At 37.5% G+C, this 17,166-nt stretch overlaps 1 protein-coding gene across 8 annotated transcripts in view; it reads left to right on the forward strand.

The window, feature by feature from the left end:
• The window catches only part of Dnm1l (dynamin 1 like), a 44,388-nt gene that overhangs the window by 12,416 nt on the left and 14,806 nt on the right, over positions 1 to 17,166 (forward strand). For 4 of the 8 annotated variants that reach the window (XM_040751203.1, XM_040751204.1, XM_040751207.1 and 1 more), the window contains exons 2-9: positions 738 to 885; positions 4,900 to 4,938; positions 6,159 to 6,205; positions 6,724 to 6,795; positions 8,803 to 8,889; positions 9,858 to 10,020; positions 12,335 to 12,455; positions 14,624 to 14,755. In XM_040751203.1, coding sequence (XP_040607137.1) covers positions 738 to 885; positions 4,900 to 4,938; positions 6,159 to 6,205; positions 6,724 to 6,795; positions 8,803 to 8,889; positions 9,858 to 10,020; positions 12,335 to 12,455; positions 14,624 to 14,755 — 809 coding nt within the window. The remainder of the gene's footprint in view (positions 1 to 737; positions 886 to 4,899; positions 4,939 to 6,158; positions 6,206 to 6,723; positions 6,796 to 8,802; positions 8,890 to 9,857; positions 10,021 to 12,334; positions 12,456 to 14,623; positions 14,756 to 17,166) is intronic. The other 4 variants (XM_040751205.1, XM_040751206.1, XM_040751209.1 and 1 more) reach the window with 1 other exon arrangement.

Raw genomic sequence — 17,166 nt, forward strand, 5'->3', positions numbered from 1 at the left:
AAACAGTCTACAGACTCACCCACAGGCAATCAGACTGAAGTCTTTTCTCTTTAAAGTTCATCTTCCCAGACAAGGCAACAAAACTAACTGGAGAATTTGATTCCTGTTTGCTACATTAAAAATATAGTTAATGGGCTGGAGAAATGGCTCAGCGGCTAAGAACACTAGCTGATATTCCAGAGGTCCTGATTTCCATTCCCAGCAACCATATGGTGGTTCACAACCATCTGTAATGAGATCTTATGCCCTCTTCTGGCCTGTAGGGATACATGCAGACAGAACACTGTATACATAATAAATAACAATTAAAAAATAAAAAATATAGTTAGTAATACCCCATTAGTTTTATTTGTTTTTTTAGAGATAGGGTTTCTTTGTGTAGCTTTAGCTGTCCTGGAACTCGCTCTGTAGACCAGGCTGGCCTCGAACTCACAGAGATCTGCCTTCCTCTCAGGTGCTAGGATTAAAGGCGTGCACTACCACCACCTGGCAGTAATGCCCCATTTAAAGTGAAATAACTATGTGTTATTGGTACTATAGCATATAGGTTTTAAGATTTGGTTAACAGAGTGTCAAAAGGTAGAACAGCTTGGAGTGAGGTGCTATTTTATGTATTTTAAAGTGTGGGCTTTTATTTTCTCTGATTTAGAATTGTTTAGCCTCTGTGTGTTGATTTGTTGTTATTGTAGTCTGTTTAGAGCCATCAGCTAGTTTGCTCTCATATGTTCTATTTTCAGAGTAGTGGGAAGAGCTCAGTGCTGGAAAGCCTCGTGGGGAGGGACCTTCTTCCCAGAGGGACTGGTGTGGTCACCCGGAGACCTCTCATTCTGCAGCTGGTCCACGTTTCTCCAGAAGATAAAAGAAAAACAACAGGAGAGGAAAATGGTAAATTTCAGAACTGGAGTAAGAATTGTTTAAAATGTTACTCCTTTTTCGTCTATTTTTAAGATAGGAATTTCAAAGTAAGTTGATTAGTGAATTGGCAAATAGTGACTATAGCAAAATCAGAAATCCTGTGGAATGGTATTAATCTTTAATATAAAACAAAATAATTGAGCCTAGTAAACTGTCATTAAATAGAAATCAGTTACTTAAAGTAAAAACAGAAAGTTCCTATTTTACTTGCCCTTTTCTGGGCTCATCATGTGTTCACTAATTTTGATTCTGTCTTCTTTTAGTCTAAGAGAAGGGCTATCACTTATAGAAGATATCTTTGTTTTGTGAGGCAGGGTAGTCCAAATTGGCTTCAGAATTGCCATATATCTAAGAATGACCTCAGACTTGTGCTCCTCCTAAGTACGTAGATTACAAACATGTGCTGCCATGTCCAGCTATATGAAGAGATTACGTTTTTTTTTTTTTTTTTTTTTTTTGGTTTTACAAGACAGGGTTTCTCTGTATTGTTTTGGAGGCTGTCGGTCCAGCCCGGCCTCGAACTCACAGAGATCCGCCTGCCTCTGCCTCCCGAGTGCTGGGATTAAAGGTGTGTGCCACCACCGCCCGGCTAGAGATTACACTTTTAAAGTGTTTCTCATTTTTATTCTTGTAGTAAGGTTCACCTCTACAACATATACTATTTGTACTCTTAAAGGCCCTCCCCTTTGCCATGTTCTGTTTATAGTTCCATAAACTGAGGGGTTTGTTGGTTCATTTGTTTGATTTTGTTTTGGAGACAGGGTTTCTCTGTGCAGCCCTGGCCTAGAACTCACTCTGTAACCCAGGCTGGCCTCAAACTCACAGAGATCCACCTGCCTCTGCCTCCCAAGTGCTGGCATGAAAGGTGTGCACCACCATCACTTGGCTCTAATTATTTTTAAAATACAGTATATGAATAGTAAGACCAAGCTGGGCGGTGGTGGCACACACCTTCATTCCAGCAGAGACAGTTGGATCTCTGTGAATTCGAGGCAGTCTCCAAAGCTACAGAGAAATCCTGTCTCCAAAAAAAGAAAAACAATAGTAAGACCAGAGTATGAGTATATTCATGACTATATATATCTGGATCCTGAATCTTTTAAAATTAAGATATTTTAAGAAATGTTCTCTATTAAGAAATTTATATTGTTTATCATACATATATACATCCTATGTTAATCATATTAGTGAGATTTGAAATGTCTGAGAACAGTACATTCATCCTGTTCAGTTCAGGGTCTGACTTAGGTTTGTTTTCTAGTATTTTGTAGACAGACTATGCCTTTCAGATAGTGTTTGTACAGAACACTGTGCAGAGATTTGTTCTCAGTGTAGTTTCATTGTTTATCTTCTGCCCTGAGGTGGAGTGGTAGTTTTACATCTGATTTTCTCCCCTTCGCTTATCATAGAAGATATTGGTGGTGATGACTCTAACTTTATTTTAAAGTAGGGGAAGAAACCTGTCATCTACTATGATTTAAAACAGGGACTTCAGAATAACTGAAGAAAGTTAATGAGCTTGTATATATTAGTAAGTATATTTTGTAATTGACTGTCAGCTAAATAGGAAACTTTTAATTGCTAGGTGTCTTCTTGATGTACTAGTAATTATTTTATATTTTAATGTTTATTATTGAAGGTCTTTTTGCTTTATTTTGTTTTGAGACATAGCCCTTACTGGCTATATTGTCTTGCCACATAGCCCTTACTGGCTTATAATTTTCTGTGTAAACCAGGCTGATTTATCATTTGCGGTGGTCGTCTTACCTCTGCCTCCCAGTATCTGCATGACAATGCCCATATTATTTAAAGTTTGAACCTTGAATTTAGTCACTCTTGACAAATCTGTGGTGTAGCTTCAAATATCTAGAGTAAAATTGTTGGAATTTCATCCTCACCAATTCTATCAAACACATTACCTTATACTTTAAACCGAGACTTTTAGAAAGTATATGGTCCTCTCTCCTGCCCCTCAGTCATTTTGAAAGGGCAGTTTCTCTACCAGAGACTATTTGCAGATGTGGTCTTTCCTTAAATAGTTTTGCTTGTTAAGAAAGGGAGTCGAAGGCATTGGCTTCCTAAGCCAGGTATTGTGGGTTCAAGTCCCACCCTGGGTACCAAAAAAGAAAGATTAAAAAAAAAAAAGCCGGGCGTTGGTGGCGCACGCCTTTAATCCCAGCACTCGGGAGGCAGAGGCAGGTGGATCACTGTGAGTTCGAGACCAGCCTGGTCTACTGAGTGAGTTCCAGGACAGCCTCCAAAGCCACAGGGAAACCCTGTCTCGAAAAACCAAAAAAAAAAAAAAAAAAGAAAGGGAGTTGACATGTAAGAGTTCCTTGGTATCACCTTGTTTATATGCCCAGCATGTTTTGTTGATGTGGGGGCAGACCAGTAAAACTGCACATTTTTATCTGCATATATATTACTCCTGAGCTTAGTCCCTGTTACATATGTGCATTTCCTTACACGTAAAGAAAAATATATACAATGTTCCCACTTTCTTGAAATGATAGCTACTTTTGAGTACAAATAAATTAATTCTTTGGCTTCCTTTTTTAAAAGTTCTTTTTAACCATTTATTTCTGTTTATGTGTGAATACGTGTGTAGATGTGGTATGTGTGTGCTATTGCAAGTGTGTTCCAGTCAGAGAACAACTTAGGGGAATTGGTTATTTCCTTCCACCATGTGGGTCCTAGGGATTGAACTCAGGGAAATTAGACTTGGCAGAAGGGACCTTTACCTCCTGAGCCACCTTGCTGGCTATCCTTACCTTCTTACCAAAGCCACTATCTCCTTTGGATAAGCAATTTAGGCTTGCCAAATCATTCTGACCTTGTAGAAATTAAGAGCTAATAAAAGCAGATTAACATACAATTTGGATTTAAAAATGTAAACAGTGAGAGAAAATAGTTTTGAAGAAAGCGTCACAAAAACATCAGAAACTCAAAAACAAACCCAAAACTTTTTGTATATGGTTCTTTTTTAATCTATTTTTTCTTTTCTTTTTTTTTTTTTTTTTTTTTTTTTTGGTTTTTTCGAACTCACAGAGATCCTCCTGCCTCTGCCTCCCGAGTGCTGGGATTAAAGGCATATGCCACTAACGCCTGGCTTATTTTTTTCTTTTTACAAATCCACTTTTGCTTATTTACTTTTTATTAATTTAAATTCATGATAGGTACAGCCTCACAGATTCTACAGGAAGGTTTCTTCAGAATTACCAAGATTATTCTTGTTTTTTGCTTTAGAAATATAAAACACACCTCTTGCATAAAAAAATTTAGTTTCATATTGAGCATAAAAGCTATAAGAGCTCCTTGAGGTTTTATGTATAAGAGAGCCCCCTTTATGGATAATGTGCTAAGAGCAGCACATTGTACGGTGAAACAAAGTCATTTTAACCCAAGACCCTATGAAAACTGGCTAAAATACTTTGTGTTTAGTGAATGTAATTAACAGGAAGTGCAAGAATTGTGACAGTAGATTCCTGTTGGATTGAGTTCATGAATTTAAAGACAATGTTTTATGGTGTTTTGCTAAATGCAAAGAAAATACTCTTATAGAAGGTCATTTTTAGGCTAATTGCATTTACTTACTAATTCTGAAGGTTTCAGAGGATGTACTTATCATATTTACTGGGCTCTTTTAAACCAGACACTTTATCTTTTCCCACAGTAGGCTTTCAAAAATAGCTCCAGTTATTGAGAGTAAATTAATTTTAATTCATTTAGAATTAGCAACAGTAGTAACATAACTACAATGAAAATTTGTTTACTAAAATCCTTAAAAATTCAAAGCATTACACACAATATGCTTTGCTTATAGTGCGTAAAAATATTTGTTCCTACAATTCTAATAAGTTTTGAATGATTAAATGCTTATGTGCATTTGAAATGTAATCCTGTTTCTACACATGAAGCTTTTTAAGTTTAAAGTTTTAGGGATAAGCACTAAAATTACTTTGTGCTATTTCTCTTTAACTACAGACCCTGCTACATGGAAAAACTCAAGACACCTTTCTAAAGGTTTCCTTTATCCATTTGTTTTTAGCCCCTCTTTTCTAGAATGCCTGCATGTGTGCTTCCGTGTCCTCACAGGCTGTGGCCTCTGTTCCCCTTCCATTTTTATTTGCCTGTCCACATTGACTGCAGGGTTTAGAGGTTCTTGTTAGTGTTTTGGCATTGCATTAACATGCAAGCTTTTTGGGGGGAGTAAATTTACTTTAATTTTTACAAAAACATAATTGTGAAGACAGTGAAACTTTTATATGGCCAATTAAGTTAAAGATAACCCTGTGGTATGTGGTACTGCCTCTATGAGTTCTGACACCTCCTACCTTAGTCTGGTCCTTCAGAAATCCGTCCTGGAAGAAGGTGCTAAGCTTCAGGTAGGATCTGGTTTTATGGACCATTATTCCAACAAAGACCTTTTACTAAATAAATGTTTATGAGAATATCTTATTTTTATTTCAGGTGACTCTTATGCATTAAATACTGTAAATCATTGATATCTTAAGGTTCTGAATTTGGTGAAAGCAGAATAGCTGTACTTGGGTAAGATGTCAAGAGGAGCAGAGCGTGACTAGAAACTAGCAGGACGTCGGGTCCTTACAGTATATGTGTTTCTATTTTTACTCATTTCATTCATTTCTGTTCTACAATCCCTCAAGAAAACATGAACTTAACCTGGGGAGAAATCACCTTGGCAGTGTGTGCTACAAGCAGCTAGTACCGTCACTGAGAGCTTAATGTGTAGCCAACAGAAAAGCAATTAAAAGACAATGATTTTTAAATGGGAAAATTAGCTATTTCATTTGTATATTGCATGCATATTTTAAACTTTAATGTGTGTACACATTTGTTATGTATGATTTATTTTTGCATTATTCAATGGGATTCTTAATTTTTCTTCCTATACTTGAAAATTTTTCATTGGATAAACTGCTTTCATATATAAGATGCTTAAAGAAATTATCAGTTATCATAATCACAAACAAATAGGAAATAAGCAATTTATTTATAAAACTAGATTTCAAATTCTGAGAGGACTTGCAGGCAACTGTACTTGAAGTTAGTCCTGCCCTTGTAGTCCACGCTTTAAAAACATGAGTGGTCTTTAGCAGTCTTAAAATTGAGACACTTGTTAATTTGCAGTCAGTAAAAAGCAGTTCACTTGGTTTTGTTTTTAATTCCTAACTATAAAACCCAATTTCCAGTCTCTAAGAAATGAGTTTTTCTTTCTCTAGGAGTTGAAGCAGAAGAATGGGGTAAATTTCTTCACACCAAAAACAAGGTAATCACTCAAGAATATAAAGAAATAACATAGAGAAAATAGCATTTTATATGGATAATATGGAATATAGTTTCTTTCTTTTATTTTTAAATTTAAAATAGAAACAAGGTCGCTTCATATGTCAATCCCAGGTCCCTTTCCCTTCCCCTCCCCTCCTCCCATGTCCTCCCACCAACCCCTCTAATATCCCCTCATTTCCCCAGGGAGTGTGAAGGCCTCCATGGGGAATATAGTTTCTTACAGGCGATGATTTTTTGTTTCCTATAAAATAAAACGTCTCAGTAACATTTCTAGCCTCAGTGGTTTAAAATGACTTGATCCATTGTAATTTGGAGATTTTTAAGTGTTGTAAGGTCTGGCAACTTTGAAACAAATCTTAGAAAAATGCATGTATACGTAAGAAATGTGAACTAGTCTTCTGCATTCTTTAAATGTGTCATTTTTTAAATGTGGCCTCCACCCCTTAAGAACTCTGATCTTATTTAGAATATGGTTCTTTTTGTTTCAACAATTTTTAGCTTTACACCGATTTTGATGAAATTCGACAAGAAATTGAAAATGAAACCGAAAGAATTTCAGGAAATAATAAGGTAGGCACTGTTTAGAATATGAAAGACTTAAACAAAAGTAAATGTATTGCTGAACGTTTTCTGTATATAATAATATATAAGCGCATGGCAAAGTCATATTCTCCCTCTTTCCAGTACTGATGGTGGATATAGGGCCTAGTACAAGCTAGGTAAGCCACTGAGCTATATCCTAAAGCTATTTTTTGCTTTTTGATTTTTGTTTTTTTTCTTTTGAGACAGTGTCTCACTAAATTACCCAAGCTAGTCTAGAACTTGGGATCCACTTGTTTCACCTTCCCGAGTAACTGAGGCAGTCCTGCGTGTTGCCAGGCTTGGTTTATAAATTCATGATCTTAAACTTCTTTTAAAAAATGTAGCACTCCACAAACATAAAAACTTAGCTGAATAATTATTTCTTGGTGTAGGTTTTAGTGATTTATATCAGAATTCCCAGGATTGGGGAGGTGGAGGCAGAAGGATATGAGTTCAAGGCCAGCTGGAACAAATAGTTTCATAAACACCAAGGGCTAGGGACGTGACTCAGTGTGACTCAGTGATAGATTGTTTGGTGGGGAGGCCTGGGTTAGATCCCAAGTGCACACTGTCCTGACTTTCTTTTCTATTGTTATGATGAATACCCCAACAAAAGCAACTTAAGGGGGAAGGTTTATTTAGCTCAGGTCCCAGTCCATGGTGACACGGAAGTTACAGCAGCAAAAGCTTTTAAAGCATCTGGTCACGTTATGTTCAGAGTCAGAAGAGAACATTGAGTGCATGAATACATACTAATTTTTAATTGTCTTTTTCCACTTACATAGCCAAGGTACCACTCACAATTCAGATGAGTCTTTCCAAGAGTGATAAAGACAGTCTCCTTCAGGCATGCCCTTTGCCCAGGTGACTCTAGTTTCTGCCAAGAGTGATAAAGACAGTCTCCTTCGGGCTTGCCCTTTTCCCAGGTGACTCCAGTTTCCGCCACGTTGACAGTTAACACAGATACCAGACACAAACCTACCAGTGCACATTTGTGCATACACGTACATACCTTAAAACTTGTAGACAGATAAAGTATTTATATTTTGTGATCTTAACTGCATGGCATTTGAGTATAGTAAAATATTGCTTTCTAACAATGAGAGAATTTAAATCAAGTAGTCTAAGATACTTTTACTGTTGAAATAGTCTCATTTAAGTCCTTTTTGTGGCCTTTACTGTAGTTGCTTTCGTTTATATTGCTATTCTATGTTATCTGGAGGCACTTTAAACCTCACAAGTGATCCTGAGCCAGTTTTGTTGCCAGGTGCTATGATGCAGAAGTTATTTCCTAACAGAAAGTTGTTTTTGCAGTTTTTCTTTTTTCTTTTTTTTTTTTTTTTGGTGCCTGTTGAAACTTTTCAGTAACTGTTTTGCTCATTGTCAAACTCTGAGCTGGCACCTTGGAGTTACTACTGTTGCCACCACACTTCCTAAATTCCCTGCACCAGGTTTAACCTGTATCACAACAGGAAAAGATGTGACTAGTCTATGTCAGGGATAGCTTTTTGTCTCAGGGATCTGAAAATGGAAGTACATTGCCTGAATAAACTCACTGCATGTGTACACTTTTGCCACTTGATGTTCAAATACCTGGGACCAAATTCATGGACATGCCTTTTTACCTGTTAGTCTCTCAGCTCAGTGACATCATCATTTGGGGTAAATGAAAATGCATTGTTCATTTGTTAAGTGCATAATCTGTTAAGCCCTTTTAAAAAATGGCATATGCATGTAGAAAAGCAAGTGCAGTCATTCAGGGAGGAGAAATTTTATATATTAATGGTGTGGGCTTAGGTAGCGTTATAATCCTTGTTTACATGATTGACTGCCTTCTCATTCATGCTTCATTAAGCTTCTGCTACTGAACAGTTTTTGGAATCATAGTTTAATAAGTATTTTAAAACATCTAAAGTCTGTGTACTTGAATGTAATTTAACATTTCATTCATTGAAATTCAATGTTGATTGTAATATATTTGAAACCTGTTTTTAGGGAGTAAGCCCTGAGCCAATCCATCTTAAGGTTTTCTCACCCAACGTTGTCAATCTGACACTTGTGGATTTACCAGGAATGACCAAGGTAAGGAATATCTGTTGTCCATGTTTTTATTTAAAGAATTGTGCTTCGTTTCTTTTTAACATTAACCTAATATGAGAATAATGATTTGATTTTTGCAGTTACTGTTATTATCAGAACATTTTATATAGTTAGCCCTTCTTTCTCCTTAAAATGTTTTGTTTACCTGGGATCCTAGGGTATCATAGTCTAGAATTTCATCTATTATCTCACTGGCCACTCCTTTTCAGTGTCTCTTGCTGGTTTCTTCTTATTTCACCAAAGTCTATAAACACTCCCCCTCCCTTTTTATTTTTTTTACTTTTTAATTTTTTTTTCTTGGACCTCTTGTCCTCTTTAGGTACACAAAACACAACTAATTAGATTGATAGTATTATCAGTATGGAATATTCTTTCCCCAGATAGCTATATGAACTACTTTTTGCCTTTAATTTCTGCTTAGTCACCTAAATAAATTTGATTATCTAATTGAGGTAGATCCTAATGATTCTGTTTTAAAACATCACTTAAGGCAAGAATATAAAAGCATCATCCCCCAGCCTCTGTTCTGCTCTCTGTGTTCTCGATTGCCCTGACTGCCGTGTGCAGTTGTGTCTGTTTATTTGCCTCTTATTACAAGACAGATGCTCTAGGAAGACAGGAACTTGAATCTCCTAATTTTGTTGCTGTGACTTAACATATAGAAGAGTGTCAGATATTCTTACCAAATGATCAGTGGACTGATGGATATCATCTGTATGCAGTTGTTACTCAGCAGTCCTTGACATAGGATTTATGCATTAGTGAAGTTTTGATATTTGGCAGAGTTACATTTTGGGGCTTTGCAGATTGCCAGAATCACAAATACCTCTGTAGCACATTATTAAATTATCTTAGCTATTTATAAGTACAGCAGCAATTATGTTCTGTGAATTAAATTTGTGGAGAAAGCTGAGTTGATTTTGATTATTGTTCACCTTTGTTTGGTTTAGGTACCTGTAGGTGACCAGCCAAAGGATATTGAGCTTCAAATCAGAGAGCTTATTCTCCGGTTCATCAGTAATCCTAATTCCATCATACTTGCTGTCACTGCTGCAAATACAGATATGGCAACATCAGAAGCACTCAAGATTTCCAGAGAGGTAGATCCAGATGGTAAGTTCAGGTGTTTTATTTAATAAATGTTTGACTTGCCATGGTAAATCTTTCCTCAAGAAAGGAATATTATTTATTGAAAGGAATGTCTCCAGTTAATACAGATCTTAAATTGCTTTTCTATTTTCCTCACAATTTTAAACAGCAATTAGGATGGAAAACAGTTACTCGCTGTAAAGGGTAGGCAGAAATACTTCTCATATAAGGTCTATATTTGCTGTAGCTACCCAATAATTTTTTAACATCAACTTACTTTCTAAAATGTTTATTTGTGTAAATGAAATTTTGGTTTTTGAATAACCAACATTTAACAATAAATAACTTATAATTGTATAGACTATTATGATATAGGAAATAATTATAGAATCTACTTTCCACAGATTAAACAGCACTCTCAATGAGAGACCCTGTATCAAAAAATAGGACAGAAAGCAATTGAGGAAGACAACCCATGTATGGACTCCACATGAATACACATGCATGTGTACATACACACAAAAGCAATTAGGTGCAATTTAGAAACGACTTAATGGGGATAACATAATGGGAAAAGACTATAAGTGGTGATTTTGTAGGTTTGGAGCAAAAGAAAAATGTTTATAAGTGGAAATCCCTATTTAAAGTTGTATCTGTAGAGCAGCTGGAAGTGTTACATGCATTGGTGTAGAGTGCTGCATTTACTTTGTGAAGAACAGCTTTCTTTTGTTTCTTAAGACAGGATTTCTTTGTGTAGCTTGGCTGGCCTGGAACTCATTATGTAGACCAGACTGGTCTCTGCCTCTCAAGTGCTGGGATTAAAGCCACTTTCCTGCTATGGGGAACAACTTTCAGTCAGCAGTCCCCATGTAAAATACTCATGTGAAAGCCTTTAGAGCCTGGCATGCTAGCTCGTTGTAGCACCAGCATCCAGGAGGCTAAGGTTAGCCCAGACTGGTGTCCATTCAGACCCCATTTCAGAAATCTGGGGCTTAGCTGGTGATGGTTAGCAGGTGATGACTATCAGACAGTGGTTAGCTGGTGATCATTAGTGGATGATGGTTAGCAGGTGATGATTTATCAGGCGATGGTTAGCAGGTGATGGTTACCAGGTGATCATTTAGTGGGTGATGGTTCAGTGGATGATGGTTAGCAGGTGATGATTTACCAGGCAGTGGTTAGCTGGTGATCATTTAGTGGATGATGGTTAGCAGGTGATGATTTATCAGGCGATGGTTAGCGGGTGGTTAGCAGATGATGGTTTACTAGGTGATGGTTAGTGATGATGATTTAGCCTGTGAAGGCTCTTGCTGCCAGATGTAATGATCTGAGTTGGAGACCTCAGCTCCCACGTGGTGAAAGGAGAAACAAACTCCTCAAAGTTTTCCTCTGACCTCTGTACTAGCAGTCGTATTTACATGCTCTTCCACTCCTTCCACCCCAATGAATAAATGATTTTTAAAAACCTGTGTATACAAACATCTATGTCGAGTTTATTCATAGTTCCCCCAAACTGAAAAAAAAAGACTTCTCAAATCAGGAATGAATTTAGTACACCCATATGATAACCAACCCTGTTGAACAGTGAGGTATCGATGTCTGCTACAGTGTGGAAAGCACTCAGATGCATCATGGTGAGGGAAAGAATACAGAAATAGGACTGAAAGACGGGTTTGCTCTTTAGAAAAGTGTGTTGCAGGGTGGTGGCACTGGTATGTATTAAAGTGGGATGTACTTGTCAGAAAGAATAGAATTAGTGGGAGTGTGGTTCACTAGTACAGTGATTGCCTAGCACATCCAAAGCCCTAGGTGTCTTCCCCAACACTGCCAAAGGGTTGGGCAGGGGTCGAGATTGTATACCAGAAATAGTAAATATTGAACAAAATTTAAAATGCTTCAAGGTGTTGACCTAAGAACTAATAAGAAATTACTTATGGATCTGGAGAGTTGACTCAGTGGTTAAGAGCACTTGCTAACCTTTCAGAGGACCAGAGTTTGCTTCCCAGCACCCACATCAGTCAGCTCACAACTGCCTATCTTACTCTCTAGCTCCAGAGGATCCAAAACCCTGTGTGGCCCTCATTGCATGACACACATAGACACCCACATACACATAATTTAAAAAGCTATTTTCAAAAGTTTATCAATGAAGCAAATTGTAAGATTGTATGCCATATTTAAATTTATTTCATATAAAGTACCAGAAACAGTTAGAAAAATATTTCCAAAATGCTGAAGAGGCAATGTGTTAGGTAGGATGATTCATGAAGACTTCTTTATTAAATGCAATGCTTTTTTTAAAATGGATCTTTCTTCCCCTCCTTTTTATATTTACCAGGGCGCAGAACTCTAGCTGTAATCACCAAACTTGATCTCATGGATGCGGGTACTGATGCCATGGATGTATTGATGGGAAGGGTTATTCCAGTCAAGCTTGGAATAATTGGAGTAGTTAACAGGTTAGCAATTAAAATTGAATAAAGGACTGGAGAGTTAGTTCCGGGGTTAAGAATACTTGTTACTCTTACAGAGGACCTAAGTTCAAATTCCAGCACCCACACTGAATGACTCAGTGACTTGTAACTAGAGCTTCAATGCCCTCTTCTGTCCTCTAAGGATACCACCAGCATGCACGTATAAACATGTATGCACACATTTTCATGTAAATAAAAATACATATTTTTAAGGATGGGATATGAATCACAACATTCTCATTTCAAAGCAAGTCTGAATTTCTGAAAGTCGTCTGAAGTATGATGCTGCCCTGTTCTCTCCTCTTGTAATGCTGGGGTTGCTGCTGGAGTCATGCACTATGAAGACACAAAACCTCTCTGAGAACTTGGGGGTTTTGTTGTTGCTGGTTTTGTTTTTTAAAAGTTGTTTATTAGTATGTATGTGGAGGTCAGAGGACAACTTGGCAGGAACCAATTCTCCCCTTCTCCCATTTGGGTTTTAAACTTGGGTGTCAAGCTTGACAACAAGTCACGACAATTCCCTTTACAAGTTGTTCTTCCTCTCTGATTTTTCTCATGAAAAATGTTTCTAAGGTAGTCAGTGCCACAAAACGGAAGATGGTTTAATTATTAACCTTTATGAATTCTTGCCTACTACTCAAGTTATGTGTGAGAATGGTATTGGGTACAAAAAAAAAGTATTATCTAATTTATACCCCCTCAAGAAAATTTAAAGGTGGTGGAATTTTAATGATTGCTTTAATCCCATACCACTAGTAATGCTGTGTAATTGCCAGGATGTAACTTGGAAACTTTAAAGATATATCCTGAAAATTGCTGGTATTAAAAATTATAGAAGAGAGCCGGGCGGTGGTGGCGCACGCCTTTAATCCCAGCACTCGGGAGGCAGAGGCAGGTGGATCTCTGTGAGTTCGAGACCAAGCCTGGTCTACCGAGTGAGTTCCAGGACAGGCTCCAAAACAATACAGAGAAACCCTGTCTTGAAAAACCAAAAAAAAAAAAAAATATATATATATATATATATATTTATATATATAAGAGAAACCAACTACTGTTGAGTGCCCATGTTTTATATAGTCTACAGTGAGCAGTTTGCAGTGACATCCTTGGAATTCTCAGAGTAGTGCCCTAGTGGGAGGCAGTGCTGTCTGTGCTCAGAGAACAGTCTCTTAAGTCTCCAGTTAGCAGGAGACCGAGTGCTAGTTCCTATGTAGTCTGGATATGATAGGGTTTAAGTCACTTGTAACTTCTGTGGGCCTCAGGTCATTTAAAACTGAAAATATTTTATTATTAAGTGATATCTAAGGTCCATTCAAATTGTCTCTATATACATTCCTTTCTCACTTTAAAGACAACTTCCAGTCAGGTGGTGGCTCATGCCTTTAGTCCCAGCACTCGGGAGGCAGAGGTAGTCCAATCTCTGCGTGTTCAAGGCCAGACTGTTCTACAGAGCGAGTTCCAGGACAGCTAGGACTGTTACACAAAAAAACCTTGTCTCAGAAGGGGGAAAAAGAGGACGGCGACAACTTCCAACTAGTTTCTTTTCAGCCAAGCATGTGCTGTATATACTTCTGCTTCCAGTATTTGTAAATGGTTACACTTGAAGTTAACTTCTTTGTTCTTGGTACAATTTAGTCACCTGCCCATGGATAAAATAGAGCTGATTAAGGTACGCTTGCATTTTTATATCAGTCTACAACTTACGTGTGTGTAGGTTAATAGTAACAGTGAAGATAATACTGTTCGGCTTAAGTCAAGTCAAACAGTCCAGACTTGGCTGTCTGCCTTCCTTGGTGAGTTCTATCAACTGAGATGACAGTGCCCACTTGTAATAGAGGGTCACCAAAGTCTAAGAATACAGCCATATTAGAAGTCAGGAGATGAGCCAGGCGTTGGTGGCTCACGCCTTTAATCCCAGCACTCAGGAGGCAGAGGCAGGCGGATCTCTGTGAGTTCGAGACCACCCTGGTCTACAGAGCAAGTGCCAGGACAGCCTCCAAAACAATACAGAGAAACCCTGTCTCGAAAAACCAAAAAAATAAATAAAAAGCAGTTAGGAGAATGGTAGCTGGTGCTGACACTCAGCTAGAGCAGAAAAAGAACAGTGATGGCTTCAGTTGAACAAGTTTGTTTTGTTTTTTTTTCAACCGTAGGAGCCAGCTAGATATTAACAATAAGAAGAGTGTAACTGATTCCATCCGTGATGAGTATGCTTTTCTTCAAAAGAAATACCCATCTCTGGCCAACAGAAATGGAACGAAGTATCTTGCTAGGACCCTGAATAGGTAACATTTTCACCTTTTGAAGATGAAATGTTTTCATTTTGCTAACAGGTGTCTTGGAATGTTCCTGTTTAGTTTCATATGTGTTTTCATGCTCTTCCTTATAACTTCACTTCTGAGTTGTTGTAAAGCAAATGTCTCTATTTTTTTATTGGGATGTTTGATACTGAATCATGTGGTCTGGAATGAATATTCAAATAATTTTCTTAATTAGGAAGTTTTTATTTTTAATTTTCAGTTCAAACTCATTTCTCAACTATTATGTGGTTAAAATACTCAAAATTTATTCAAATAAAATATTTCCAATAGTGTTTACAGTCAAGTAGCAATAGCCACAAATCTTTGGGAAGCCCATCAAAGAGGGTTTATACTTTGTTGAGGCCCAGATCCTATGGAGTGATGATTCCCAGTTCGTTTAAAGTTGATCTAAGTTCCTGGATGACATGGAGGTAAATTTGCTTTTGATGTCTTCCTTTATTCATAACCTCCAGGATGCAAACAGCACTAGCAAAATCATTTAAGTGTCCACATGCCCACAAACCAGCATCAGTGATTTGGGGCTTGAACTTGGAGCATAGCCAAGGAGTATGTCCGTCCCTTTACACAATTCATTGCCATCTATGTCTGGCTTGTTGAACAAATATCAAAATACTCATCTGTTTTATGTGACCCATAAGAACAGCAGCAGTGGCCATTGTGGGGTACAGAAGGCTTTGGGGACTGGTGCCAGGAGGACAATGGCCACTACAGTATCCTGAGTGAGCGGTTAGGAAATTTTTAAGTTAATTGGGTTTTGAACTTTACTAAGATATCAGGTGACTTCCAGATACTTTAGATTTCATTAATTAAAATTTTTTTGTTTTCATATGATATGCCTTTTAATTCAAAATTTCTTTTATATTTATTCATAACAGAAATAACATATGTTCCATACCTCCTATTCTGAACACCTACTGATGTTGTAGGATCTAAAAGCCTTCCTTATATATAAGTGATTGAAGGGAAAATAATTTTCTCTCCTCCTATACATTGAAGGCAGATGAACTTGGATCTTAAGAAGGTGGATTTATTTATACTGTGTTGGGTGACTTTGTAAAAGATAAGTTATTAAACCAAAATTGTAGGTAGAATTGGACTGAGTGGCTTACTTTAGACTACACTAACATGAAAATAATGTGCTTTTTTTTTAAGTTTTATTTGTGACTAAAAGCATATGTCAGAAGTATTGACCAAAACAGCTACTTTTGTGAGTTTTTTTTTTCTCCTATTTTTTTTAGACTAAGGACCTATAATCTAAGATTGCTTCATTTCCTGTTCTTGTGATATGGGTGGGGAGGACTAAAAATTTCTTATTCTTACACAGTTAACTTAAATGAACAGAGTACTTCTGGCAGCAGATTTATATAGGATTTTCCCCATATAACATACAAGTAATTCTTGGGTGGATTGTAACTAGCTGTCCTATAACTCACTTCTGACACTATTTATGTAAAGGTAGCATCACATCTTATAGGTTAAGGTCTCAGTTTTTTTTTTGTTTTGTTTTGTTTTGTTTTGTTTTGTAGAATTTACCTTCTACTTCAGATGTCAGTTGCTGGCAATTGCTTTTCTTTGTCTTTTTTTTTATATTTTGTTTTTGGAAACATTCTTATTTACATATCCATCCTCCCATTCCCTTGCCCCCCCTTTCCTCCCATGCTTCCCACCGGCCCCCCAACCCACTCCCCAGGCATAGTGATACCCTCCATGGGGGATCATCAAAGTCCATCACAACATTTGGGGGAGGGCCCAGGCCCTCCTTTCTGTATCTGGGCTGCAATAGTATCCCTCCATAGAGAATAGGCTCCCAAAGTTCATTTGTGACCTAGGAATTAACTTTGGCTCCGCTGTTAGAATTTCCATAGATTGCTTTGGCCTCCTAGCTGGCAACCACATTCAAAGGGCTTGATTCAGTCCAATGCTGATTCCCGCACTTTACGATTAGGGTCTATGTGCTCTCATTAGGTCAGGTCAACTGTTTCTGCAGATATCTCCAGTTCCAGGCGCTGGTGGTATAGTTGTGAGCATAACTGCCTTTCGGCAATTGCTTCTTAATAGCTGTGATCCTGCGAATAGGCAGTGGACCTCAGTGAACATTTTACTTATGCTTACTCATGTATAATAAAAGATTACTATAAAGGATACAGGTGAAGCAATTAGAAGAGATAGATAAGGTGAGGTATAGGAATATTGAAAAGTGAACCAGGGCTTTGTACCCTCTCTGGGCATCCCAAGCTCCAGAACCTTTTAGTTTCATGAACTTTATGCTTCTGTTTTCATGGCAGCTTCATTATGTAGGTAGGATCAATTACCTCACTGACCATTGATGATCACTTCAATTGGCATTGTTTATCCCAACCCTTCGATCTTCATTA

This window comes from Mesocricetus auratus, unplaced genomic scaffold (assembly GCF_017639785.1).
Source record: "Mesocricetus auratus isolate SY011 unplaced genomic scaffold, BCM_Maur_2.0 Super-Scaffold_100008, whole genome shotgun sequence".
Classification (NCBI taxonomy): domain Eukaryota; kingdom Metazoa; phylum Chordata; class Mammalia; order Rodentia; family Cricetidae; genus Mesocricetus; species Mesocricetus auratus.